The sequence below is a fragment of the Macrobrachium nipponense genome, chromosome 39 (assembly GCF_015104395.2).
Source record: "Macrobrachium nipponense isolate FS-2020 chromosome 39, ASM1510439v2, whole genome shotgun sequence".
Taxonomy (NCBI): domain Eukaryota; kingdom Metazoa; phylum Arthropoda; class Malacostraca; order Decapoda; family Palaemonidae; genus Macrobrachium; species Macrobrachium nipponense.
In genome coordinates this window covers 5,379,237-5,406,820 of record NC_061099.1, presented here as the reverse complement: position 1 = coordinate 5,406,820, position 27,584 = coordinate 5,379,237, and the positions used below count along the sequence as shown (strand labels likewise).

Sequence of the window (27,584 nt, the reverse complement as noted above, 5' to 3'; positions counted from 1 at the left end):
TCAGATTCGGCCTCGGAAATTGCTGAACTGAAAGCTACTCTTCACAGGATGAATCCAAAATGGCTGCCATGAAAGGTAAGGATTGTGAAAGTGACTATTATAGTGAAGTGAGTGTCCCCAGTGTTGTGGAGGGGGCGTCTGACCGTCTCTGCGACGCTCCCAGGCCTAGACCTCTTCCAAGCTCCCAAGCCCAGAGGAGAAAGGAAAGTCGAAAGCCGTACGGAGGTTGTGGAGAATTCCCCCCGGTCAGGCGCCCTCCCTTCAGCAGGCTCTGTAAATAGACAGACTGCTCAGGACTGCTATAGGAAAAAGCGTCCTCAAGAGTGCTTCTCTTCGTCCGCTTCTCCCTCTCCTAAACGAGGGTGGAAGGATTCGGACTTGTCCAGGCCCCTGAAAAGGCACTGGAAAAGATCCTGTGTTGGATTCTAGCCCCGAACGCTTTTCGGAAGAAGCGCCTCCTTCGATCAAAGAAGGCTAAGAGGGTTTTTGACGTCCCATGGTTTGGACAAAACTCCTTCGAGGCTCTCCCTCTCCGTTCAAGAAGACGCCGGAGAGGCTTCCAAGAGGATCATTTTGGCTGTGCAAGAACAGTTATCCGCCTTGGTAGGAGTCCTTTCGAAGGATTCCCCTCGTAAGAAAGACGTGAGGCTTCCTGTCAAGAAGTCTCGTCTTCCTTCTCCCCCGCCAGGAGTGAGGCTCCTGTGGGACGTGAGGCGGTTTGAGATCTACTCTGATAGAGACTCTTTTGGACGGTTTTGAAATCGCCAGAACAAGCGCGAGGCGCCAGTCAAGCGCGAGGTTTCCTACAGACGAGAAGCGTCTTATAGGATTAAAGCGCCAGACAAGCGAGAAACGCTTTACAGGCGCGAGGATATTTCCAGACGTGATACGTCTGCCAGACCAGCAGCGTCAGCCGAGCGCGAGGAAGCAGCCAGGCGCGAGGATTCAGCCAGGCGCGAGGCACCAGACAAGCATCATCCATACAAGGATATGGCACCAGAAAGGCGCGAGGCGTCAGTCAGGCGCGAGAGTTTAGAGAGGCGCGAGGCATCAGTCAGGCGCGAGGCGCCAGCCAAGCGCGAGGAGTCAGCAGGAGCGAGGCGCCAGCCAGGCGCGAGGCGCCAGCCAGGCGCGAGGCGCCAGCCAGCAGAGAGGAGCGCTATACACTCTCTTAGCCCCTCTCCTATTAGGAGTTTGTCTCCCGTAGAGAGAGTTATTGGGCAGGAGACCCGGAACGGGGAAGTGACTTCTCCTTCTGATCCGATATTGGAAGAGGACTCAGAAGACGAGACTCACGGCAGAGAAGGGCTGTCTAACTACAAAGTTTTGACAGCTCTCCTCCTCCAGGAATACGGAGATGCATTGATCCCTGCCGCTCCTCCTTCGCCTCGTTCACTTTTTTTCATGCTCTAAGACGCCGAAGTCGTCGGCTTTCTTGAAGATGAGGCCGACGATTTCTATGAAGAGAGCTCTTCAGGTCGCTGGATAGCTGGATACTAACCAAGAAGGAGCCTAGTCAGGACGGTGTTTTGCATGCCTCCCGCTAGACTTACGGGCAAGAGAGGTATTTGGTACCAGACTGGGGAGAATATGGGACTCACTCTCCCAGCTTCGGCTGAAGCTGACTTTTCCAGTCTGGTAGATGCATCCAGGAGACATAGCCTTCATACTGCGAAGATTACTTGGGGTCTTTCAGAGTTGGATCATCTCCTCAAGGGACTTTTCACACTTTTAGAAGTCTTCAACTTCCTAGATTGGTCCCTTGGGGTGATGTCCAAGAAGGCTCATGCCTCGGAAGGACTCGATCCGGACGTACTCCTTGCAATTTTGTCCTGTATTGACAAGGCGGTACAGGATGGCTCAGGGGAAGTTTCTTCCTTATTTGGAGCAGGTCTCTTGAAGAAGAGATCTGTTTTTAGCGCTTTCTTGACAAAAGCGGTATCCCATTCGCAAAGGGCAGCCTTGTTATTCGCTCCCAGGTCTGACTTTCTGTTCCCTTCACAGTTGGTGAGGGACATTTCCCGTTCTCTGACGGAGAAAGCAACACAGAATCTTCTCCTGCAATCTTCCAGGAAGAAGAGACCAGTGATGGTGGGAGACAAGAAAGGTGTCTACGCCTGTTCGGCCCTTTCGAGGAGGCCCTCCCGCTAGAGTTACCGCTAAAAGAAAGGCGACTGAGAAGAGAGGTAGAGCCTCTTTCCGTCCCTTTAAAAGGGGAAAGTGAAGTGACGCTCCTCCAAACACCAGTAGGTGCCAGGCTCCGGGGATTTGCGGAAGCCTGGACTCTCATAGATACAGAGCTTGGTCTATGTCTGTTTCTACAGAAGGGATACCTCATTCCTTTCCTGGACAATCCTCCCCTGACGTCAACTCCGCGGGAATTGTCCGCCAATTACAAGGACCCCTGTGTTGAAAGATACTCTTCAACAAATGGTGGATCAGATGTGGGACAAGAGAGCTATAGAGCTAGTGCTGATCAAAGCTCCCCAGGGCAGGGTTTTACAATAGTCTTTTCTTGGTTGCGAAAGCCTCGGGGGGCTGGAGACCAGTTCTGGATGTCAGCGCTCTGAACAAGTTTGTTCAGAAACAGAAGTTCTCCATGGAGACCTCTGCATCAGTCCTTGCGGCTCTTCGCCAAGGGGATTGGATGGTGTCTCTGGATCTCCAGGATGCCTATTTTCACGTCCCGATCCATCCTTCGTCGAAGAAGTACCTCCGTTTCATGACGGGGGGAAGGATCTTCCAATTCAGAGCCTTGTGTTTCGGCCTGTCTACGGCGCCTCAGGTTTTCACGAGCCTTATGAAAAATGTGGCGAGATGGCTTCACCTGAAAGGAATCAGTATATCTCTGTACCTAGACGACTGGCTCATCAGAGCAAAGTCAGAGAAACAGTGTTTGGAGGACCTGACTGTGACACTAAACCTGATAAAGACCTTAGGATTACTCGTGAACCTCGAAGTCCCAACTGATCCCCACCCCAGCCAGAACTTGGTCTATCTGGGGATTTCGGATGGATTCTCGGGGTTTTCGAGTATTTCCTTCTCAAGAGAGACTAACGAGAGGTTTAGAAAAAGTCTCTCTCTTCCTAAGGAAGGAACGTACTTCAGCGAGGGAATGGTTTGAGCCTATTAGGGACTCTTTCCTCGCTCGAACAGTTCTTTCCTCTAGGAAGACTTCATCTCCGTCCGCTTCAGTTCTTCCTCAGAAGATCGTGGGAACATGAAGACAGGGCTTCTCTCGGACAGTTTTTTTTCCCATTCCAGTTCTGATGAAACGCCATTTAGAATGGTGGTTACTCCCACTGAAGGAAAACAAGGGTACTTTCCCTAGAAACACAGAACCCAAACCTTGTATTGTTTCCGACGCGTCGGAAAAGGTTGGGGAGCAACCTTGGGAAAGAGAGAGGTGTCAGGCACTTGGAATGCTCTTCAAGTGTCCTGGCACATAAACTGCAAAGAGCTGTTTGCCGTACACCTAGCCCTAAAGAGCTTCGAACTTTAGTGAGGAACAGATAGTACAAGTGAATGCGGACCAATACAACCGCCCTTGCATACATTCGAAAGCAAGGAGGGTACTCACTCGATGCCCCTTTACGAGCTCGCAAGAGACCTGCTGTTTGTGGGACATCGCAAAGGAACATCTCTCTGTTGACGAGGTTTATTCAGGTGGGAGTAAGGAACGTGAGAGCAGACAGGCTGGCAGGAGGAACCAGGTCCTTCATACCGAATGGACCCTCCACTCAGAAGTTTGCCGGAATCTCTGGTCTCTTTGGGGGACTCCTCATGTCGACCTCTTTGCCACGTTCCTCTCAAAAAGACTGGAAGTCTTCTGTTCAGTAGTAGAAGACCCCAGAGCTCTAACAGTAGACGCCTTCCTGCTAGATGGGTCTCATGTAGACGTTTACGCATTTCCCCCATTCAAGATTCTGGGGCAAGTGCTCAGGAAGTTTGTGACTTCAAAGGGGACAAAAATGACCCTGATAGCCCCCTTTTGGCCAGCTCAAGAGTGGTTCCCAGAGGTGCTGGAGTGGATGGTAGACTTCCCCAGATCCCTTCCACAAAGGAAGGATCTTCTCAGACAACCACACTTCGAGAGGTTTCATCAAAACCTCCCCGCTCTCGCTCTGACTGCCTTTCGACTATCGAAAGACTTGTCAGAGCGAGAGGCTTTTCTAGCAAAGCAGCAAGCTCGATCGGTAGAGCCCGGAGAACTTCCACTATCCGTGTTTACCAATCGAAGTGGGAAGTTTTTAGAAGGTGGTGTAAGTTGAAGAAGTTGTCCTCCTCCAGTACCTCTATAACAGAAATCGCTGATTTTCTGTTATTTTTGAGAGAAGAATCGCGTCTCTCCGTAGCCACGATAAAGGGCTATAGGAGTATGCTTTCGGCCGTCTTTAGGAATAGAGGCCTAGATTTGGGAAACGATAAAGATCTACATGATCTGATTAGATCTTTTTGACACCAAAGAAGTCTAAGATTACTTCTCCCCCTAACTGGAATCTAGACGTGGTACTTAAGTTCTTGTCATCAGCGAGATTTGAACCCCTGCATTTGGCCTCGTTTCGTGACATAACGAGAAAACAAAAATGTTTTATTTCTTTTGTCACTGGCGACGGCGAAAAGAGTTAGTGAGCTGCACGCCCTTAGTGATAAAGTGGGTTTCAATCTAGATTCAGCCATCTGTTCCTTCAAAGAACTTTTCTTGGCGAAGAATGAAAATCCTTCGAATCCCTGGCCGAGAAACTTCGAAGTAAAAGGCTTATCGGGTCTCGTCGGCAGGGAACCGGAGAGGTCTCTTTGCCCAGTAAGGGCGTTAAAGTTTTACATACAGAAAAAGAAACAGTTGGGAGGTTCTAGACAAGGTCTTTGGTGCTCGGTGAAGGATCCATCAAGACCTATGTCTAAGAATGCTTTAGCCTTTTTTGTCAGGAACGTCATTACGGACGCTCATAAGGCTTGCATGGATGATTCTTTCAAACTCCTGAGAGTAAGAGCTCATGAAGTGAGAGCAGTGGCTACGTGTCTCTCTTTTCAGAGAAATATGTCACTTAAGAATATCTTGGAAGCGACATATTGGAGATGTAATTCTGTGTTTGCTTCTCACTATTTGAAGGACGTTCGTGTGACCTATGAAAAATGTTTTTCTTTAGGTCCTTTTGTGTCTGCGGGCACAATCCTGGGTACAGGAGCTAACAACCAATCCTTAATTACTACATAAGTCTAATAGATATGTTCTAGACTTTCTGCTGAACAAGTGCAGATGCCGCACAGGCGACAGTCACTTCCGTTCAGTAAGGAACTCTTGTGATATCTTTTATTAGATGAGTATCATAAATTTTTTTTTTTTGAAAAATTATTGTGTGCGTGTGCAATTTGGTTTGAGTTACGGTTGTTGCGAAGAGTTTGGGGATAACTCGGAGCAATTTTTATTACTAACATGGTGGTTAGGATCAGGTGGTCGGGATTGGTTGTGTGCTCCTTAATAAGGTGTGTTGTCATATAAGTGGATCAGCACCCATTGACAAAGTCCTTTCAGGCTCTGCCGAGTAAGTGGATAAGACCCTTCGGCAGACCCACAAGAATTCTTGGCCATAGATCACATATCTCGCTAAAGTTTCTTGAGGTGATGCAGACTACGGGCAAAAACACCCACGAAGTCTACCACCTATCAGGTAGGAACCAAGGTTTTTTATTTATACCTACAACATATGTTGATTACCTGTCTATTCCAGAAGTAGCTGTCTCTTACCCTCCACCGAAGGGTGCCAATCAGCTATGTATATATCTGACAGGTAAGTGGATTGTATGAAAATTATATTGTTATGATACAATAAAGTTTCATACATACTTACCTGGCAGATATATATGATTAGGGCCCACCCAGCCTCCCCGCAAGGAGACAGGTGGAAGAGAAAAATATATGAGTAGAAAACGGGAATGGTTCCTAGTCCTGCCGCCCAGGGCAGGCCGGTAGATCACCTGACCTACCTGTAGCGAGTGGCGCGAAATTTGAATTTCTGTCGGGGACGACGGAGTCTTAGCTATGTATATATCTGCCAGGTAAGTATGTATGAAACTTTATTGTATCATAACAATATCATGCTTTAATAGCGTTTGTGCTAACGAGCAGTTAGAGTATTAGCAGTACTAGTGTTGTTGCATTCTCATCACCTTCTTACTCCACAGAACTACAAAATTTAATATATGCAAATTTGAAGATAATGGATGTAGCTCAAAAGCGAGCTCTTAAAAGGTAAGAAGTGAATATAGTGTTCCCCATTGAAGTGGAGGGTGCGTCTGATCGGCTCTGTCTCGCTCCCAGGTCTAGACCTCTTCCAACTCACAAGCCCAGAGGAGAAGGAATGTCGAAAGCCGCACCGGAGGTTTTCAGAGAATCCCCCACCGATCAGCGTCCCCTCGGCAGACTCTGTAGAACATCCCAGACTGCCAAAGTTCGCCCATTGGCAGGAAACGGCGTCCTAAAATAGTGGAGGGTGCGTTCTGATCGGCTCTGTCTCGCTCTCAGGTCTAGACCTCTTCCAAGCTCAGAGGCCCAGAGGTGAGAAGGAATGTTTGAAAGCGCCGGATTAAAGGAGGTTTCAGAGAAATCCCCAACGGAACGGTTCGGGCACCGTCCCCTCGGCAGGATCTGGTAGTAGGCATCCCAAGACTGCCAAGGATAGCCATTGGAAAGGCATCCTAAAACAGTGTTTTTTCGTCAATCCGAGTCTTCATAGAAAGGAAAATAGGGTGGAGTTCTCACAAGCTGTCGAGACCTTCTAAAAGATCGTGGAAATCGCCAGCTTGGGATTCTATCCCGGATAGTTTTCCAGAAGGCTATCCACCTGAGAAGAAGAAAGACATTTATTCATTAAATCCTCCTTCCCCTAGATCGGATATGGAGAAAGAAGACGACTCTACGAAGATCCTAGGAGAAAGGCAACAGTAGATATCTTCGTTAATAGAAGTTTTGAAGAAGGATCCTCCCAGGAGAAAGGATCTCCTCCTTCCTGTTAAGAAATCCCGTCCAATAGAAGTCTTTGACAGCTCGGACAAGGCAGCCAGGCGCAAATCGCCGACAAGGCGAGAGATTCTAAAGAGGCGCCTGAAGCGGCTGAAATGAGGCACAAAGCGCCTGAAGCGCCTGAAAACGAGGCGAAAAGCGCCTGAAACGCCTGAAGCCCTTCTCAGGATAGTCTTAATGCAACTAAAGGCAAGAGCAAGATCGGCTTTTTTCCTGGCGGGGACTCAAGATGTCGCACAGGCGGCCGTAGCCCTTGTCAGGTTAGAATCGGTACTGCTAAAAGCTCTTCACTTACGAAAGCAGGCGTTTCTCCTCCGGTTGCTCATTCTTCTCCCAACTTGATGGACAGGAAATGGAAGATAGATCGGAATTGGAAACCTTTTTTATTGGAAAAAATTAGTTCATTACTAATAAGACGATATTAAAATCTTCTCCCTTCTAAAATAATGCAACCAACCATTTACAGAAAGAGTGGCAATCGTTTGCAAATTAAACAAGATTCGTACGAGCTCTCATTCATTGATTAGAGGCTCTTCCAAATAATAGAGGCGTAGAATATTGCCTTATATCCAAGAGAATAAAAATTTGAGGGATTCTCTTCGATCCTAGAGTTTTCATTGCGATCTCTTTCGACTAATACTAATTCGTGTTTATTGACGAAAAGAACGAAGAGGGCAAGATTTCCATTCTCTCTCTGAATCGGAGAGGAAAGAATGTAGTAGCAAGACTTGCTGTATACGACTACTGAATGACAAGTCATATACGCATACCATAGTTGCCTTTGTGGTTCGCTATGGAATTATCTATATCCTTACAGGATTTTCCTGGTAAGGACTTTGCTTAAAAGGTTTGTTACGACAATACCTACTCAGCTTCGGTATTTAACAAAGGTTGTTGGCTTAAATTTGCATTATTAAGAGCTTCCTTAGGCTTGAGAATAATTTTATTAAATTCCTTCATTGAATTAAGTAACTGGCAACTCATGATGAATGCAGTCAGGCAGCGAGCGAGACTGCCGGGCTGTCATTCTAAGGCCAGTACAGTACCATCCAGTTCTCAGTCATGAGCAGTCGGTTACATCTCTCTCTCCAACGGGATCGAATGGTTAACCGTATATTCCCCTACAATCATGGACTTAGTCTCGAATGGAGGGGATAGTTAAGCTAACATAAATAAAATATTGTGTGCCTTTTGCAAAGTAGCTTTCAATAAGAAAGATATTATAACCTTTCAATGCTGTTTACCGTAGGTAACATTATTAAAGGATTCTAACGCAGCAGAACATTATATTATATAATGCACTCATGCTTACGAAAGCATGGCTTATTAGAATACATGCTTAGTGAGAAGATGGATGTAGTAGAGAATTCACTTTAAGACTACGGTATGGTCAAGTCTTTCGAGAAACGCACACAACCTTTTTAGAATCGGATATTGCTCAAGAGAAGATGGATGAGTGGGATGGGAAACATTCTCTTCGTGGCAGAAATGGTTTCCCTGAATGGACTATACTATGTATATAAGAGTTTTTTCCTACTAAGAACGGAATTAACCTGTGAAAGGATGTCGGGTACCATAAAGGCACAGATGTTCTGGCACATAACATAAAGAGAATTAGAAGAAAGCGTCAGCCTGGCGCAAAGCGCTAGAAGCGGCAACCTGGCGCAATACGCCAAAAAGCGCCAGCCTGGCGCAATGAGACAAGAGCACCATCCAAGATATTTTCTCGTTTTAGCGAGTTATTAACCCAAGAGTCCAGTAGCCTCTCAGACAGTATGCTCGGTAACGGCAAGATTCGTTCCTGATTTCGTTACCCATTTAAGGGGGCCGGCCGGAACGCCTATATATGGAGGTATAGGGCGAAAAATGCAAAGTCATGAAAAAATTCATGGAGCTTCATATGGCAATTGAGAATACGTATACGAAATATTTCGTCAAAATTCCTCTTACTTTCGTAGTTACAGGGTAATTAGTTTACGTAACTCAATAAGCCTAAAACACTGATCCGTACAAGAAAATGCAATATTTCTTCCATTATCGTAAATTTTGATAATTATTGTCAAAGAAATTGGGAGAAATGGCATCTGTAGACATTCCCCGAGTCGAGAAGGAGACTTCAGGCCAAGTCCACTGTCCAGTCCTTATTTAGTGCGGCCGATTACAGACGTCGAGTAGTCTACACGTTCCATTTCACCTCTGACATACGCCTGCGTTTACGTATGTTTATGTAGGTTTCGGCAAGAATTTCATCATGCCAATGAGGAAAAGACAAGGAAAACATCTTGCTAACATACAGACGAAGAAAAATCGCTCAAGTATTATTACAGAATATCATAATATATGCGTAGTTAGTGAAGAGAGAGGGGAGGGTTGCTTAGTAACGCCCCCGTCTTGCTTGACAGCACACGTCACACTGTGCCCAAGGCTACGACGATCTTTGAGCAAAGAGATCTTCATTCATGATAAATAACAAAGGTTTGGTTTTTTAAAACCCAAAATAGAATATGAAATTCATAATAATCATGATTTATTAAATTGTCTTTGTAAAAAAAAGAGTACGCCTTCGAGTTTCACCTCTTGAAATTCTCTTGCATTTACGTTTGTTTATCTTTGTTTCGGGCAAGAATTTCATCATGCCAAAGAGGAAAATACAAGGAAAACATCTCGCTAACATACAGAAGAAGAAAATTCGCTGTAATAAGCCGAGTTAGCGAAGGGGAGAGAGAGAATTGCGTAGGAAGGAGTGCCCCATCTTGCCTCAAGCAGTGCCCCAGGCTGCGATATATGAGCAAAGGGATCATCATTTATGATCAAATTATGATAAATAAAATAGTTTTGGTTTATAACACAAAAAAGAAATATACATTCATAATAATCATTATTTATTAACATTGTCTTTATAGAAATACGAAGGAAAACTTTGAACGCCCATATCTCAAAACTATACTTATTGACCTTCAAAATCTATCTTCTCACTTAGTTTTAAAGCTATAACATTGCAATTTGGTATATAACTCAGGAAGACATTATAGAACAATCAAATAGAGCCCTTTTTTCCAATTTTTGTTTCGTATTTTATTTATAAATTTTTTTCTCCTGATTTATAGGGTTTATTTTTTTACCATATTGAAAAATTCATATCTTGCAAAGAAATGACTTTTAGAAAAAAAACTCTCCATTCGATTGGAGTCTACATCAGGTCTATATATGGTAGTAATCCAGGTCTTAATATTAAATATCAAGGGAGGAGATAGATTTTGAAAATGGTTATTTTCGGGATAAATCGCCCTGGCGTCACAAACTGAAGGTCAGAGGCAAAGAAAATCATACGGGTATGGAGATGTCCCAAGTCACCTTATTAAGTGGTATGAATATCAAAGTCCTGTCCTTGAAAAAGGGCATTAGCCGGCCGGCCCCCTTAATCACTTAGGCCAATTCCACGACACTCTCATATCGCAAAGAGCATCGAGAATCTCTTTTTTCGCTCCTGTTCGCGTTAACAAACAGAACCTATTTGGAAAACAGACAAGGAATGTAACGATCCTTAAGAAGTTCGATGCAAGATTTTGCATGTCCGTGAGAACCTTCTCGATCGACGATAATAACTGTGAAAGTATGTCTAACATTTATTGCAAAGAGTTGTGAGAACCTGCGAAAAGTCTTCTTCATAGATCTCTTAGCAAGGTAGAAGACGAACAGTCTTCCTGTAGACTGCTTCCTTTTCCTCGAACCAAGAGAGGTAGCAATATACGCCATCTTTATTTTATAGAAAGGGGAATAAACTTTAGTCTTTTTTCCCCTAAAATATAAATTCTTTACAGTAAGATAAAGGGCGTCAAAGAAAGAGAGGATAATACTTTATGCTTCATTTTGGCCTTAGAGAGGTTGGATTCACAGAGGTCACGTTCTTCTCACAGCATGTTTTGGAAGTCTTTTCCAAGACAGTCTGAATATTCTATCAGCATCTATTATAAATGGACCTTAGCAACCTCTCCACTCTGAGTCTGTCTGCGTGCAGGACTGACCAGAAGTGGACATGAATGAGAGGATTTTTCAAGGTAATGTCAATAGTCCTGGACAAGATATAGAATTGCTGCAGATCGTGCTAGAGCAGATCGTGCTAGAGGGAATGAGGAAACTGTCCTCTTCCGATACCTCTGTGAACCACATAGTGGTTTTTTCTTCCCTTTCAGAGGGAAGAATCACCTTTGTATATATCTGCTATCAAAGAACGCAGTAAAAGGCTATACTCTGTCTCTATAAAGGGATTGGAGATAGCAGAGGATTAAGATCTTCGGGATCTTATATGATACCTCAATATGACAAGAGTAGGATATCATGTACTTCTAATGGGATCTTTTTGTGGCCACAGATTCTATGTTCCGACAAGATGGAACTGCTCCTCATCAAACTTCTTTGAGAAATTTTTATGAGGGAATTCTTTGTTTCTCTTGGTCCTAAACGATCAAGAAGACAAGTGAATTTTTTGAGCATTGGAATCTCGCATCAGATTCTATGGAGATTAGGCAATGGGTTCTTGCCAGCATAGTATGTCTGGCAAAAGAACTAAAACCCCCTATTCCTGATTCAATGTTTTGTTCATGAAACTTACCTGTCAGATATATATATAGCTGTATTTTCCGAAGTCCGACAGAAATTAAAAAATTTACGACACACGTAGTGGGAGTCAGGTGGTTAGTACCATTCCCGCCGCTGGGAGGCGGGTATCAGGAACCATTCCCATTTTCTATTCATAATTTTTCTGTCGCCGGTGTTGTAAACACAGTTTTCAGCACCTCCGTCTTGAATTTAGGAAACTTGGCTACTATAAGTACCCCCCCTTTTTGATTTTTTGGTATCTTGACTTTTGGATCGGTGGCTAGGCACACGTTAATTGTGGATTTGATTGATTTTGGCTTGATTTCTCTTTAAATAAGATGTCTGGGTTCTAGTTCGGCTAGCGCCAGGTTTTGTACCAAGAGTGATTGCGAGGTAGGCTACTGAAAGCATCAGTAGACCCTCATACTTTGTGTAAGAGTTGCAGGGAGCATGATTGTATGTATGAAAGTCGCTGCAAGGAATGTGAGTGTCTTTCTGATTCTGATGGAGAGCGTATGAGTCCTATCTTCGTAGCTTGAACGGGATAGGTTAAGGAGGTCTTCCTCCAGGAGCGTTTCAGGTAAAACGTCAGGAAGTTCATGTTTCTCCTACTAAACCCTCCTTTAATCACTACTCCTAACCCTGTAGTGTTGCCTTCGGGCCCTGAAACAGTGTCTGTGGAGGGAATACCCTTACGCTTATCTTAGAGTCGATTCGTAATTTAGAATCCAAAGTGCTCGCCTTAGAAGGCAAAAGTGAAGGTGCAAAGTGCAGTGACAGTGTTCCTTCGTTTGTGGAGGGTGCGTCAGATCGGCCCCATTTCGCCTCTAGGCCTAGACCGCTGCCGGACTCCCAGGTTTCAGGGAGAGGGCATGTCGAAAGCCGCAGGAGGGTTACGGGGAACGCCCACCGATCTGACGTGCCTTCGGCAGTATCTGTTGACGCTACCCAGACTGCCAAGGAGCGTGCGCGTGCACGTCTCCTGAAAGAGTGCTTCTCTTCTTCAGAGGCTTCCTCCCCGCACAAGGGGTGGAGCTCTCAGTCTGTTTCACGCCCGCTGAAAAGGAGCGTTGGTGATCGTGACGCTTCACGCCCAGTTTTTGCTCTCGAGCGGCGATCTTCGCTTGAGAGTATGTTCGCAGCCTTCCCGCCACAGAAGAAACGTAAGGAGTCATCGGATGATGACTTTGTTGAGCGCCCCAGTCGCTCCCGAGCGCGTTCTACGGCAGTTCCTGGGAGAAGGAAGAAGGCGTCCCCTCGCCCCTCGCCTTCTCACAGGATCAGCCCGTCACCTGACAAGGAATCCTCTCCTACTGAGAAGATCCTGCGCTCTTTGCAGCAACAACTTGCTGATGCTCTTTCTAAGAGAGGGACGCAACCACGTCCCAGGAGAAAGGATAACAGTCTTCCTGTGAAGAGATCTAGAAGGTCTCCCTCTCCTTCTCCTCACTCGTCTATCTCTCCACTTTTCTTCGCCTGCTAGAGTTCGTGCGACTCCCCAGCGGCTCTCTAGAGGACGTGAAGAGGAATTTACACGCTCTGCGCATGAAGCGGTATTACCCGCTCGTAAACTTGCGGTGCGAGATCTCGATATTTGCGTGGACGCTTTGGTGCAAGTTCAGGATCTTGACGCTCGGTCGGAAGCCAAGCGAGCGCCAGTGGCTTCTAAGAGTGCACCGGCGGAAGCAGAGCGCGCGCTTTAGTGAACGTCATACGCACGCCAGTGGACGCCAAGCGTGCGCCAGCGGACGCCAGCAGCGCGCGAGTGGACGCCAATCCCGCGCTAGTAGCAGCCAGGCGAGCGCCAGTGGACGCCAGGTGTGCGCCAGCGGACGCTCGGGTGGACGAGGATGTGGATTTTCGTCGTCACCCACCTGTTTTTGATGAGACTTTGCAAGTTACTTCGGGTCTTAGAGAGACAACCGGAGTTTCTATTAAGGAGTCAGCTTTGCCTTCCACTTCACAGCAACGCTCCTCTTGGAAACTTAGACCAGATAGTCTTAGTTCAGCCTTACTTCCTCCGACTTCACCTGTGTCGGAAGCAGAGGTTAGCGACGCTTCGGTTGAAGTTGATGATGAGAAACCTTTGGCGGCGGTCTCTTCTGACTACCAGGTATTGACCCGCCTTCTTCAATCGGAGTTTGGAGATACTTTTCATCCGGAAGCTCCTCGCTCTCCTCCCTCGCAACTCTCTTCTTCCAAGATCAACAAGGTCTCAGCATTTGTCAGAATGAAGAAGTCCCTTTCGACTAAGAGGGCTCTTCGTAAAGTCCATGACTGGATGGAGAAAAGGAAGTCTCAGGGAAAGACTTCTTTTGCCCTGCCACCTTCGAGACTTAGTGGGAAAGCTGGCATTTGGTACGAGACGGGAGAAGACGTAGGTATTAGACTTCCCTCGTCAGCCCAAGGAGACTTCGCAAGCATTGTGGATGCCTCGAGGAGGTCTCACCTGTCCTCTTCGAAAGTTTCCTGGTCTACTACGGAAATGGACCACCACCTTAAAGGCCTCTTTCGGACGTTAGAGGTCTTTAACTTTCTAGATTGGTGTCTGGGAGTTCTGGATGCCAAGTCTAGGAGTTCCGACTCGATTAGTCTGGGGGAGCTGTCCAGCGTAATGGTCGTGTATGGACAAGGCCGTCAGAGATGGTTCGGAGGAGCTTACAGCTCACTTTTGCACAGGGCTCTTGAAGAAGAGATCCCTGTTTTGCAATTTTACAGCTAAATCTGTCTCTCCGTCACAAAAGGCAGATTTGCTCTTCGCTCCTTTTTCAGATCATCTCTTCCCCCAGGCTATGGTAAAAGACATTGCTACCAGCCTACAGGAGAAGGCCAAGCAAGATCTCCTCGCACAATCTTCAAGGAGACCTGCGGTTCCTTCGTCCTCGGAGTTTCGATTCTCAAGAAACCGAAGCCCTTTCGAGGTAGTTCTTCCTCGAGACCAGCCCCTCGAGGAAGAGGCACTTCCAGAGGCAGAGCCACTGCGCTTGCCAAGAACAAGAAGTGAAACAGAAGTCCTTCAGTCACCGGTTGGAGCCAGGCTTCAGCTTTTTGCGCAAGCCTGGGAAGAGAGAGGTGCGGACAAATGGTCCTTGGACATCTTAAAGAAGGGTTACCGGATCCCGTTCCTGAAACCACCCCCGCTGTCTACGACACCCAGGGACATGTCACCTTCTTATCGGGGAGAAAAGCAACAAGTCCTTTACGATCTGCTAGATCAGATGATCGTGAAACACGCCGTAGAACAGGTCTCCGACCTGAATTCCCCCGGATTTTACAACAGACTGTTCCTGGTGCCAAAGCAGTCGGGGAATGGCGACCGGTACTCGATGTCAGCAACCTGAACCTCTTTGTCATCAAGCAGAGGTTCAAGATGGAGACACCTCAGTCAGTGATGGGAGCCTTAAGACCGGGGATTGGATGGCTTCACTAGATCTCCAGGATGCGTATTTCCACGTCCCCATCCACCCCCAGTCCAGGAAATACCTGCGGTTTGTCCTGAAAGGAAAAGTGTTTCAATTCAGGGCTCTCTGCTTCGGACTCAGCACTGCTCCGATGGTATTCACCCTACTGATGAAGAACATTGCGAGGTGGCTTCATCTTTCCAAAGTCAGGATCTCTCTCTACCTGGACGACTGGCTCGTACGAGCCTCCTCGAAAGACTGGTGTCTGGTGGAGGACCTTCACACAACCTTGTCGTTAACGAAGTCCCTGGGGCTTCTGGTGAACCTCGAGAAGTCACATCTGACCCCTTCTCAGTCTTTAGTCTATCTGGGGATTCAGATGGACTCAGTGGCTTTTCGGGCTTTTCCGTCCCAGGGGCGACAACTAGATTGCTTAAGCAAAGTGTCAACCTTTCTGGGGAAAGAATCATGCTCGGTGAGGGAATGGATGAGTCTGCTGGGGACCATTTCCTCACTGGAGAAGTTTGTTTCCCTAGGGAGGTTGCACCTCAGACCTCTTCAATTCTTCCTGTCGGACAATTGGAAGCACCAAAACAATTTGGAATCGATTCTGGTGTTATTGGAAGAGGTAAAGGACATCTAAGATGGTGGACCGACCCTTTGAAGCTCGCAGAGGGTCTTTCCCTCAAGCTTCAGAGCCCCGACCTAGTGTTGTTTTCCGACGCGTCTTCCGCGGGGTGGGGAGCAACACTGGGGGGGGGGAGGAAGTGTCAGGCACCTGGAGAGGGGAACAGGTGTCCTGGCACATAAACCTCAAGGAGCTGGCAGCAGTTCATCTGGCGCTCCAGTTCTTTCAGGACGAAGTCTCCGGCAATGTGGTGCAGATCAACTCGGAACACCACACGCCCTGGCATACCTCAAGAAACAGGGAGGAACCCACTCTCGATCCCTGTTCTTCCTTGCAAAAGAGATCCTGTTATGGGCGAAGGCACACGACGTCTCTATCCTGACGAGATTCGTATCAGGAGTAGAAAACGTCCGTGCAGATCTGCTCAGTCGACAAGGTCAACTTCTGCCGACGGAGTGGACCCTTCATCAGGAAGTATGCCAGAGGTTGTGGAAGTTATGGGGATGTCCTCTCGTAGACATCTTCGCAACTTCCAGGACAACGAGACTTCCGCTGGTACTGCTCACCAGTTTCTAGACCCAGGAGCAGTAGCAGTAGACGCCCTTCTTTGGGACTGGAGGGACTAGACGTATATGCCTTTCCCCCGTTCAAGATCCTAGGGGAAGTAATAAGGAAATTCGCGGCATCAGAGGGAGCGAGGATGACTCTCATCGCCCCCTTCTGGCCAGCGACCGACTGGTTCACAGAGGTCATGTCTTTTCTAGTAGACTTTCCGAGACTCTGCCTCCAAGGATAGATCTACTCAAACAGCCCCACTTCGAGAGGTATCACAAAAAACCTCCCCGCTCTGAGTCTGACTGCGTTCAGGACTATCCAGAAGTTGGCCAGAGCGAGGGGTTTTTCAAGACCTGTGGCTAAAGCGATCGCAACGGCAAGGAGACCTTCTTCTATTGCCGTATACCAATCCAAGTGGGCTGTTTTTCGGAGCTGGTGCAGGAAGAAAGACATTTCCTCCACCTCTACCTCTGTGAGCCAGATCGCAGACTTCCTTCTCTACTTGAGGAATGAAGTTCGCTTAGCGGTGCCTACGATAAAAGGCTTCAGAAGTGTGCTTTCTGTAGTCTTTAGGTATAGAGGGCTGGACTTAGCCAATAACAGAGACCTTCATGATCTCCTGAAGTCTTTCGAGACTTCGAAGGTATCTCAACCAAGAGTTCCTTCTTGGAAACTTAGACATTGTTCTAAAGTTTTTGATGTCCAGTGATTTTGAACCGCTCAACTTAGCTTCACTTAGAAACTTTACAAGGAAGACACTTTTTCTAACTGCTCTGGCGATGGCAAAGAGAGTTAGTGAGATCCAGGCAATAAGCAAGCATGTTGGGTTTAAGAACTCTGATGCAGTTTGTTCTTTAAGCCCTATGTTCTTAGCAAAGAACGAAAATCCTTCCAACCCTTGGCCCAAGACATTTGAAATCAAGGGTTTGACAGAGATCGTGGGTAGTGAGCCAGAGAGAGTCCTGTGCCCTGTCAGGGCTCTCAAATTCTATTTAGACAGAACGAAGGACTGTAGAGGACCTTCGGGCAACTTGTGGTGCTCTGTTATGAAGCCTGATCTTCCCATGTCAAAGAACGCGCTTTCTTTCTTCTTGAGAGACACCATTAAGGAAGCTCATTCCACATGTAGTGATAGTGACATGAAGCTTTTAAAAGTGAATGCCCACGAGGTGAGGGCTATTTCGACCTCGATAGCCTTTCACAGAAATATGGCACTCAGTGACATTTTGAGTGCCACATATTGGCGGAGCAACTCGGTGTTCGCTTCACACTACCTGCGGGAGGTGAAAGCGACATACGAACATTGCTCGTCGCTTGGACCATACGTCGCTGCAGACACTGTTTTGGGGGCAGGAGGTAGCACTCATCCTTTCCTTTAGTGGTTAGGTGAGCTTTTAATTGTGTGTGGTTTTTGGTTGTGGGGTCGACCGCCCGAGGCGGATCTCCCTTCTTTAGTCTAGTTTAGTGGGATACCTTTGGTAGACTAGGCCAGGTGGTTTTTTACTTCGTTGCCCTCATTGTATGGTCAATGGTCTAGTCACATCGTGGTCACGCCCCCGTTGACAGATCATCTTGAGTGCACCAGCTTATAGGTCTCTACCTCGCTGGCAACTCTAGTAGCACAAGCAAGACTTACGTGGCAGTAACCACGAAGCCAGCTATGCTAACAGGTAAGGAACCAAGATATCAATTATCTGCATGTACATGTTTCCTAAAATTCTATTCTGTCTCTTCCCACCACAAAGGTGGGATTCAGCTATATATATTAATACCTGACAGGTTAAGCTTTCAATGAACCAAAATGCATATTGTAATGATACAATAAAGTTTGTTCATACTTACCTGGGCCGATATATATAATTTAAGTACCCACCCACCTCCCCTCAGGAGACAGTGGAAATAAAATTATGAATAGAAAATGGGAATGGTTCCTGATACCCGCCTCCCAGCGGCGGGAATGGGCGTATAACCACCTGACTCCCACTACGTGTGTCGTAAGTTTTTTAATTTCTGTCGGACTTCGGAAAATACAGCTATATATATATCTGCCAGGTAAGTATGAACAAACTTTATTGTATCATTACAATATTATTTTCAGATAGAGGTTTCGTTGTCCAGGCAGGGTACTTACATTTTCATCTACAGTAGAATGGGTCAAACGTTTGCCTACAGAGTCTTTGGAATGCGATGACGGCTCGAAATGCTTCCCAGAAGGTGTTCAGAGGGATACAATAAAGAGCTAGAAATCAGGAGTACTCCCAATTTCAGCTCGGAGTCTCCTTCGACTTCCAGGCTTCTTCCCTTCCTTCGGGCAAGGATAGGGAAGATTCTGCAATGAGACACCCCTTCAACATGTAAGAAGAGATCTCGTGAGCACGGAAGTATTCAAGAAGGACCCTCCTCGGAGGAAGACTCTTATCTCTCGTACGGTTAGATATCCTATCGTCTACTGGATGTAGCTGATTACAATCACCTCCCCTTGCCGGAGAGGCCAAAGCTCAAAGTGGAAGAACTTCTTCCACTCTTCTCCAGTCTCCTGATAAACTATTGTGGATGTTCAGGACTTTAGGACAATGTAGCGCCAACCAGGTGCCATATGCCAAAACAGGCGTAAAAAACGCCAGAGGCAGACAGTTTCAAGGAACACTGTCATTGTCTGATGAAGAGAAAGAGGGGGCCTCCAACCTAGCGCAGATGCGCTAGAGGCGAACAAATCGGACAGATAAGAGTGTCCGATGTGGGTATCGCCAGACATCCTCGAGACTCTACCAAGCTCGAAGCTCTAGCAAGTGGAGAGGAGTCAGCCAGGCGCCAGACGCCAAATAGTTCCAGGCTGACGCCAGACGCCAAATAGTTCCAGTCTGGAACCAGGTGCGAAGCTACTTCCAGGCGCGAGGTGCCAGCCATGAGTCAGGCGAAAAGCGCCTTCCAGGAGTTAGGCGCCAACCAAGTGTCAGGCAGGCGCGAGGCGCCAGCCAGACATGAGGCGCGAGGCGCCACCCAGGCGCAAGCCAGGCTCTAGGCTTCATCCAGAAAAGATCCATTTCAAAGGAAGCCCTGGTCTTCTTTGAAATAAATGTGATCGCTAAAGCACTTCATGAATAACTTGATGATTCCTTCAAACAGCTGAGAATTAAAAGCGCTTGAAGTGTGAGCTTTTATGAATTCTTGTTCGTTACATAACAATATGTCGTGAAGGACATATTAGCTGTAACTTACGGGAGATGCAACTCTGTGTTGACTTCCCTTTGCACGAAGGAGGTCAAGTTGACCTACGAGAGATCCTTCTCTCTTGGTTTTACGTGTCTACGGATACGTTGCTGGGATAGGGAGCCGACACTGATCCTTAAGTAAGTGAGTTAATTTTTATGTTAACATAGTGTTGTTTTTTCTTTGGTTTGTTTGAAAGGAGTTTGGGGATAGCTCTTTTCAAACTAAGCACAAACCCTCGTGTTAGGATCAGGTGATCGGGATCGGTGTTGTGCTCCTTAATTATGCCCCTAGGCATAGGTGTATTGTCATGTAAGTGGATAAGACCCCATTGACAAATGACCATTAGATTCTGTCGAGTAAGTGGATAAGACCCCATTGACAGATCTACAAGAACTCTTAGCCATAGGTCACATCCTCGCTGAGGCTCTTGAGACGAAGCAGACTACTAGCAATAGCTAGGAAGTCGACCCTTCGTCTAAACACATAGGAACCAAGGTTTTATTTATTTATTACCTACAACGTATGTTGTTTACCTGTCTAATCAGTAATTAGCTGTCTCTTACCCTCCGCCAAAGGTGCCAATCAGCTAAGTATATATCTGACAGGGAAGTTGAATGTATGAAAATGATATTGTTATTGTACAATAAAGTTTCATACATACTACCTGGCAATATATACGATTGAATGCCCACCCAGCCTCCCCTCAGGAGACAGGTGGAAGAGAAAATCTGGTTCTAGAAGGTATGGTTCCTATTACCTGCCACCCAGCGGCGTGGCGGCGGGGCGGTAGATCACCTGACCTACCTACCTGTAGCGTGTGCCGCGAAATTCGAATTTCTATCGGGGACGACGGAGTCTATAGCTAAGGATATATCTGCCAGGTAAGTATGTATGAAACTTTATTGTACAATAACAATATCATTTTACGTATATGCTTACCTGGTAGTTACATAACAAAAGCCCACCCACCTCCCCTCTGTGGACAGGTAGGCATAAAAAATCTGAGCTTAGCTGGAATAGTTCCTAGTAGTACCCTGGTAAGGGGCGGGGGGGAAGGGATCACCTGACCAATCAACTAGCGCTACCAAGCATTTTGAAATTATGCTGTGACGTCAGAGACTATAGCTATATGTAACTACCAGGTAAGTATACATGAAATATTATTTTATCATAAAAATGTCATTTTCCTATAGTATTCAGGTTTTTTTTAAGAATTTACAGTTATTTTTTGGGATTGATTGTAATTAACCCCCAGGGGCTAGTACTAAACACAGCAAAATACATTTGACATCCCAATCCTTATTGCCTAGAATTACCTGGAATTAGACTAACACACAAATAAAGGGTTTGGTCCAGCCATTTGGTGCCTATCACTGCTCGCAGGCCTATTTGAAGAAGATCAACCATTTGAGAGGAGACTAATGCACAGGATTGGTGAGCCTTAGGCCAAGGACACCGAGCATCTGTTTTACCAGCATCCTAAGTGACAATGCTGCAGAATAGCTGTGACTCCCCATCGTTCTGCTATGCACGATTTCATGCTAGGTGATCCTAGGGTGACGGAAGACTTTCCCACCTCTCGCCCCAAACCCACTTTCCTATAGAAATGTATTTGATCTACTTCTAAGTACGTAGGCAAATAACTGCTGAAATAAGCTTAAACGTAAGTTCACAACTCTTCTTCAGTTTCACTCTCTAAGGTAGCACAGATTGTTTAATCCAGAGAATGCAAACTGGAAAAACTTGAATTTAAATACACCCATGCTGTGTTAATGTCTAAGGCAGATAAATATGCTTAAAAAATGCATGAAGAGTTGCCATTCTGTCGAAGAACAAGGGTTCTGTTTGCCCTGTATCCCAGCATCATGTCCTTGGCTATGATATAATTCAGAATATGCTTTTGTGTACTGTGCTAAGGTCACAAGATTTAAGGTAAACCAATTTGATCAGTTCTTAATTTATATTGGCCTTCATTCCTAGAGTTTAACTGTGGTCTTCAGTGTATATCTCGAACAAAAATAGTTTCTCCTTTATAATATCTATGCTTTCCTAGTGGTATTTTTACTCATTTAGGTGAAACTTCTAGAACCAAATTTATTTTATTTAAAACTTGTTAGGTAAGAAATGGGTATGTTTTTTATATGCGGTATACATTTTGGGAAATGATCATGGAAATTGATACTTAATATGTAATTAGGAAATATAGGAAATTCTTTTTATCAAAGTTGTTTTCCCTTCAGATTGCCATTCCTAACAACACTCGTTTACGATGTGTTGGATGGAACAAAGACCAAGGTTACATTGCTTGTGGCGGAGATGACGGATTGCTAAAAGTTCTAAAGCTTGAGGCAGGTGAGTGTTTTGAGTTTTAGTCTCTGTAAGGACAAACCCCCCCTTTCTTGGTTATATGTATGTTTGAGGTCAGACAAAATATTTAATTATTCTTCCAAGAATAGGTGGTGTTAGTATTTACTTGCAAGGTGGCGTCTCCCTTGCCAAACAGCCTTAGCATTTTCTTTCTGGAAAGAAAGTTTCATTCTTAAACTTTCTTTGAAAAAAGAAAATGCTATCTCATAACTTCCTATTAAAGACTGATATTTATATGATGTTAAGTCCGCTCATTTTTTTTTTCTCGGATACTATAGCAAAATAATACAGATTATTGGGATCAGTGTTCAATAAAGTTTCTGAGAAGATACTAGAGTTTATCAGAGACAACAGAATTAGAAATGTAGAATAATAATCAGAAGATAATGCTCATATTTATTTCAAAGATTTTGTATAGTTTAATATTTTTGGAAGGCGAGTTGGTGATTACTTATTTTAAAGAATACCGATTTACACTTTTCTTTCTGCACCTGAGTTTTGCTTGTTTGCCTTTTCTTTTGCTCCACCATATAAGAGCAGTATTATGGCTAGTAAGTTCTTCTCATAGTCTTCTTTTCTGATTTGTGTGTGGATTAGTTGGTAGTGGCTTGACCTTTCATTTGAGAGACAGGTCTGATCCTGATGTGAGTCAGAAATTTATGTACTACATTAGTTCCTAAATAGTTTCAGGATGCAGATTTCCAATTTCAATGTTTTTTCAGTTAGCAGCTTGTAGAAATGTAGTACAGTATTACCATAAAATCCAGAGAATAAAGTGGAGTTAAACAGTATCATGAAGTCTAGTTTAATAAGTTTTTATTTTAATGATCAGACAAGGAGAGACAGAACTGTAAACAGAGGAAATGGTGAAAGTAAAAAGAAGAGCTGAACTTAGGTAACTGTGCACCAGTGACCAATATTCATCGCAGATGTTTAGGTAGCAAGTTAAGCATCAGGAAGTTAATTTAGAGGTCAGTTCCTTAATGAGACCCACTGGCTGGCGGCAGCGGTTAACATTTTATATGTATGATACATATTATTCTACATATCTCCAGAGCATGTATTTGGATTTAAATGCTTCCACTTAAGGGGGCCAAGTTGATTATTTATCAAATGGTTCAGGTTTAAGATGATAGAAGGAAATGTAGTTGTCATACTGAAGTTTCTGAACCTTCAAGGATTCTTAATGTTGACCTTATAAAAGTATAATTTTTTTTTATATTTTAGGAAAGGATACAAAGGTGAAAGGGTTAGCTGCCCCTTCAAACCTTTCCATGAATCAAACTTTGGAAGGTCACAGTGGTGCAATTCAAGTTGTGACTTGGAATGAATCGCATCAAAAACTTACGTCATCTGACCAGAGTGGGCTTATTATTGTATGGATGCTGTATAAGGTAAGTTTAGAGTGAATTTGGGCTTTTAGCAGCCCTATATATCACTTACCGTACTTGGTATTGTATAGACCTGTAATATAGTAGCTGAAGAACCACTCCTGTTAGTACTAGATCTCGGTCCTCATTTGCAACTGGATGTTATGATGTGAATGCTCTGTACATTTTGCAGTGTTTTTGAGCATAGATAGATAAGAGTATTCAGAGGCCTGTTTTAAAGGCTAGGGGGTTTTCTGTAGTGGCATACATCATTGAAATTTATTTTGATGGTGACAAGTTATAAATTTTTCATAAACTTTGTGATTTAAAAGTGCACATTTCTCATAACGCTCTGCATTGTGTGGGTTATTCCTGTTTGGTAAGATCCAAAATATACACTACGTACTCATAAATAATTATCCTTTTAGGCTGATGAGGCTGACATCTGCTTTATGCTAATATCTGTGGTCCCAGAAGGTGGAGGGTATTTTTGATTGAAATGGGTTTTAAAATTTTTATTTGTTTTAGGGATACATATTCATTTACAGTCATTTTAATTTTTTCTTCTACTTTTTAAGTTATAAAATTTTAGTTATATTTTTTTCTATCTGCCTTATTAAACAGTACTTTTTTCTTTTGAAAGTTTCAGGCAGTTTAGTGAGATTGTATTGTAAATTGGAGCCTGTCTTCCAGGGTTCATGGTATGAAGAGATGATAAACAACAGGAATAAATCGGTAGTGCGTGGAATGGCATGGAACAGTGAAGGACAGAAAATTTGCATTGTTTATGAGGATGGTAGGTAACTGAAGTCATACCCATTTCTCAGTGTATATAAATAAATTTAACATTGTTTGTCTTTTCTGCAAGTTCATAAACCAAGAGAAAAAGCCACAAGTTGAATGTATTCATATTTAAACAAACCATTGCCCCTTAATGAGAAGATAGACCTTGTCAGTGAGTTACCATCCTCCTTCATTTGGGTCTCAAGTATTTTACCTTTGTCATCAGAGAAAATTCAAGATATCAGTTCAGTGTATCAGGATATCAGCTGTTCATGATAGGAAAGTCTCTGTTTAGACAAGATCTAGTCTTGCCAGTCCCCTCTCACACGAGGAGTGCATTGTAGAAAAACTCTGAAATGATCAAATGCCTAGCCCTATTTCAGAATGACTTATACTTCATTTCTGTAACCAGCTATGGACAAAGAAAAACTTCCCTAAATAATGGTGAAACATAATCAGCATGTAGTTACATGACTAGCAACAGTCTGGTTATCCATAGGGTTAAGAAAGGGGTTGCTGTGATGGTGTAACATGTGTTCTTGTGAATAAGATGTAAGTTTGTTATGAGTGTCCGAATTGTTCTTAAGTCATATGAGTACCACACCATATGACGATTGTTGTAATTGAATATTGATGAATCTTACAAGAAAGATAGCCACGCACCAAGTTCTTTTAGAAGATGTATCCCTGCTTATGTAGTAGTTACCAGACCAGCAGTTCCTGGCACCCATTAATCACTACCTTGTGCTCATTTGTTCTTTGTGTAGACTTGCCCTTAGATATAGAATGCATCTAGTTGCTTATCTTCCAGAAGTTTATAGGCTCTACTGAATAACTGTTTTCATGGCTATGTTAAATTAAATTGTTTTGCCAGCTAAAACTACCCCTACATTCAATTATAATTGTTATGGAATTGCTTTTCCTGCAGGTGCTGTAATTGTCGGCAGCGTTGATGGTAACCGAATTTGGGGCAAAGAATTGAAAGGACATCACTTGATGGGAGTTGAGTGGTCACCTGATTCACGATTGCTGTTGTTTTCACTTCACAACGGCGAAGTCCATGTTTATGATAACACTGGTGGATTTGTGGTAAGTACTTCTTATGTTATACGCATTTATGACACAAAACACTATTTTTGTTTGGCTGTCTCCTTGTGAAATTATTGACAAAGATAAAATTTACGGAAGAAGACAGTAGGTTTTTGTCAAATAGTAATTTATTAACAGAGACAGTGCAGTAGGTAGCAAGTTGAAGGGAGGGACCCACTTTTTTATTGATTTTTTTGCTTTTCATTAAATGGTCTTAAACAGCTAAAATTTATGACAGTTTATGATATATTGTCATTACAAAAAAAAAGAAAATTGAATTGACAGTTGATTTTTTGTAGGGTCAAGTTATGTATCTCAGTATATAATAATTATTTGTTAGGTACAGAAATCATACAAGTATTAATGCAGTATCATATCATTAGTTGTTCATACGCAAACAAACCTGAGGTCTTAACAGTAGGATAATTTCTAGTGCCTAGCTGGATCCAGTTAAAAAGCAGATGAAAGCAAGGATCTTGTGATATCTGGCAACGCATGCGTAGATCGGGTGAAGAGTGGTCATGGACCACGCACCTATGCCAGTCTTTTCTTTGACAGCCTGGGTGAGAGTTCTGTTAACTCTCTTGGCCTTTTCCCGGTTCATTGCCGTTTTGTTTCTTTTAGTGTGTGTGTGTGTTTTTGCCTGGTATTATGGCTGCTTCTGCTCCTTCTCAGCGTCTGTGCCCCGGAGTACCTGGTTTTCAGTGTTCTCGTTTTTTGGCTTTGGCAGTGACCAACCCTCACATCACATGCAGAAGGTGTCGTTCGAATTTTTTTTACCATTACGAATCCTTGCACAGAATGCCAGGCATGGCCTAAAGAGCAGTGGAGGTAGTTTTATGGCAAGAGGGAACATCGGAGAGTCTCAACTCTTCCTACTTGGGAAGGATTTGCTCCTATTCCCGATGTTTCGTCTCCTGCAGTAGTCAACCCCCATAGTAGCGTTGTCCCTGCATCTCCTTCCTTTTCTTCCATTGATTTGTCGATGGAAGTATCGGAAGGTTGCCAGGGTAATATTTGTAATGTAGCCCCCTCTTCCTTGGGAGTTTATTTGGTTCCTGAGAAGGGTGAGGTTTTTCCATCAATCTCTTCTCTTCCGGTGTCAGAGGCATCCAAAATGGCGGCGATTTGGAAGACGCTTGGGATAGGGGGTTACCCCAGTCACCCTTGGAGTGGGTTGGCTAGCGCATTTTGTGGAGGCCCCCCCTTCCCAGTCTTGGCCAGGCCATCCCCCCTCCTTCTGGCCTCGTCTTCTATGGTAGCAGCGGTCGGCCATCTTGTATTGCTCTGCCAGTGTCTGCCGCCACTTTGAGTCGGAGTTACTCTGCGGCGTCAGCCCCGTTGATGACGTCACGGGTCCATCTATGTGTATTCCTCCGCCAGTGGCATCTCTCTCCCCCTCGCACCGAGGGGAAACCGTGACGTCGCCGCCGCTTGTGACGTCACTCGCATCGATGATGTCTCTCCTAGTCGTCTCCTCTGATCTGTCTTGCTCAGCCGTGACATCATCACTGCCATCCAGTTCGAACATCTCCCTTCCTTGTCTTCGGAGCCTTCTCTGGCACATCGGTCAGAGGTCATATGGCAGGCATTGCTTCAGAGGTTAGACTCTGTATTGGATGTGAAGATGGCTGCCTTATCAGTTGGGAGGACTGGTAGGAAAACGTTGGTGCTTTGTCACTGCCTCCCGAGAAGAGTGCGCACAAGAAACTAGTGATGTCTTCCTCTCCCTCTTCCCCCTCAACGCCTCGTCGCTTATCAAGCGTTGGAAGGCTAAGGACTTTGCCCTTCCTTCGCCTTCGAGGGAGGAACAACGTGGACGTGTTCCCGAGAGTGCTGTGGTTTCGGGCAGTGTTAGTGGTGTGCGTTCTGCAGGGGTTGCTTCGTCCTCTGCCTCAAATCAAGAATGTGACCCCCCCCCACCCCCCCCCCCCATCCTTGCACATTACGAGCTTGCTGCAACCTCCCCTGTCCGTGCACGTGATGTTAGTGTTCCTTCTTCTCCAAGGCCTATTCGTCGCTGTAAAGATCTGGAGGCACCTGTCAAGAGGTCGAAGGTAGTGAGCACGGAGTTGGTGCAGCTGGAGTGTTTGCCTGCCTCTCTCACTGGTGCTTCCAAGAGTTCGACTCTAAGGGATTCTCTGTCGATCTCGAGTGTTCAAGTTTCCCCCCCATGTCACGTACGTACGCCCGTGACCATTCATGGACATGAGAAGTCGTCTGTTGTGGTAAGTGATGTTCCTAGTGTTGCAGTGGGTCCGTCTTGGAGGCCGATGCTTGGACCCAGCCCAGACAGGTTAGTAGGGTTTTGGACTGATTGGCTGCTAACCCTTCCGTTAATTTTTGGTGGAGAGGCGCATTAGAAGAGCCTACCTACCCTCCTCGTCGTCAGTCTTCAGTGCCGGAGCAGGAAGAGGGAGACACGCAGGAGTTTCTGTCTTCCTTTTCGGAAGTTGTTGATCTCATTCGTGGGTTTAACAATTTGGAAAGTAGGGCCCAGGCTTGGTCATCCTACACTCTTTTCTTGCTTGGAAGCCTTGGTAGGAGCTACTTAG

The 27,584-nt window shown here is 45.0% G+C and overlaps 1 protein-coding gene across 2 annotated transcripts in view; it reads left to right on the top strand.

Moving 5' to 3' along the window:
• The window catches only part of LOC135210063 (WD repeat-containing protein 35-like), a 103,448-nt gene that overhangs the window by 26,517 nt on the left and 49,347 nt on the right, over positions 1-27,584 (top strand). Inside the window, exons 2-5 of one of the 2 annotated variants that reach the window (XM_064242859.1) lie at positions 21,661-21,772; positions 23,015-23,181; positions 23,851-23,953; positions 24,869-25,029. In XM_064242859.1, the coding sequence (XP_064098929.1) occupies positions 21,661-21,772; positions 23,015-23,181; positions 23,851-23,953; positions 24,869-25,029 (543 nt within the window). Of the gene's footprint in view, positions 1-21,660; positions 21,773-23,014; positions 23,182-23,800; positions 23,954-24,868; positions 25,030-27,584 lie in introns of those variants that run through there. The other variant, XM_064242860.1, reaches the window with a different exon arrangement.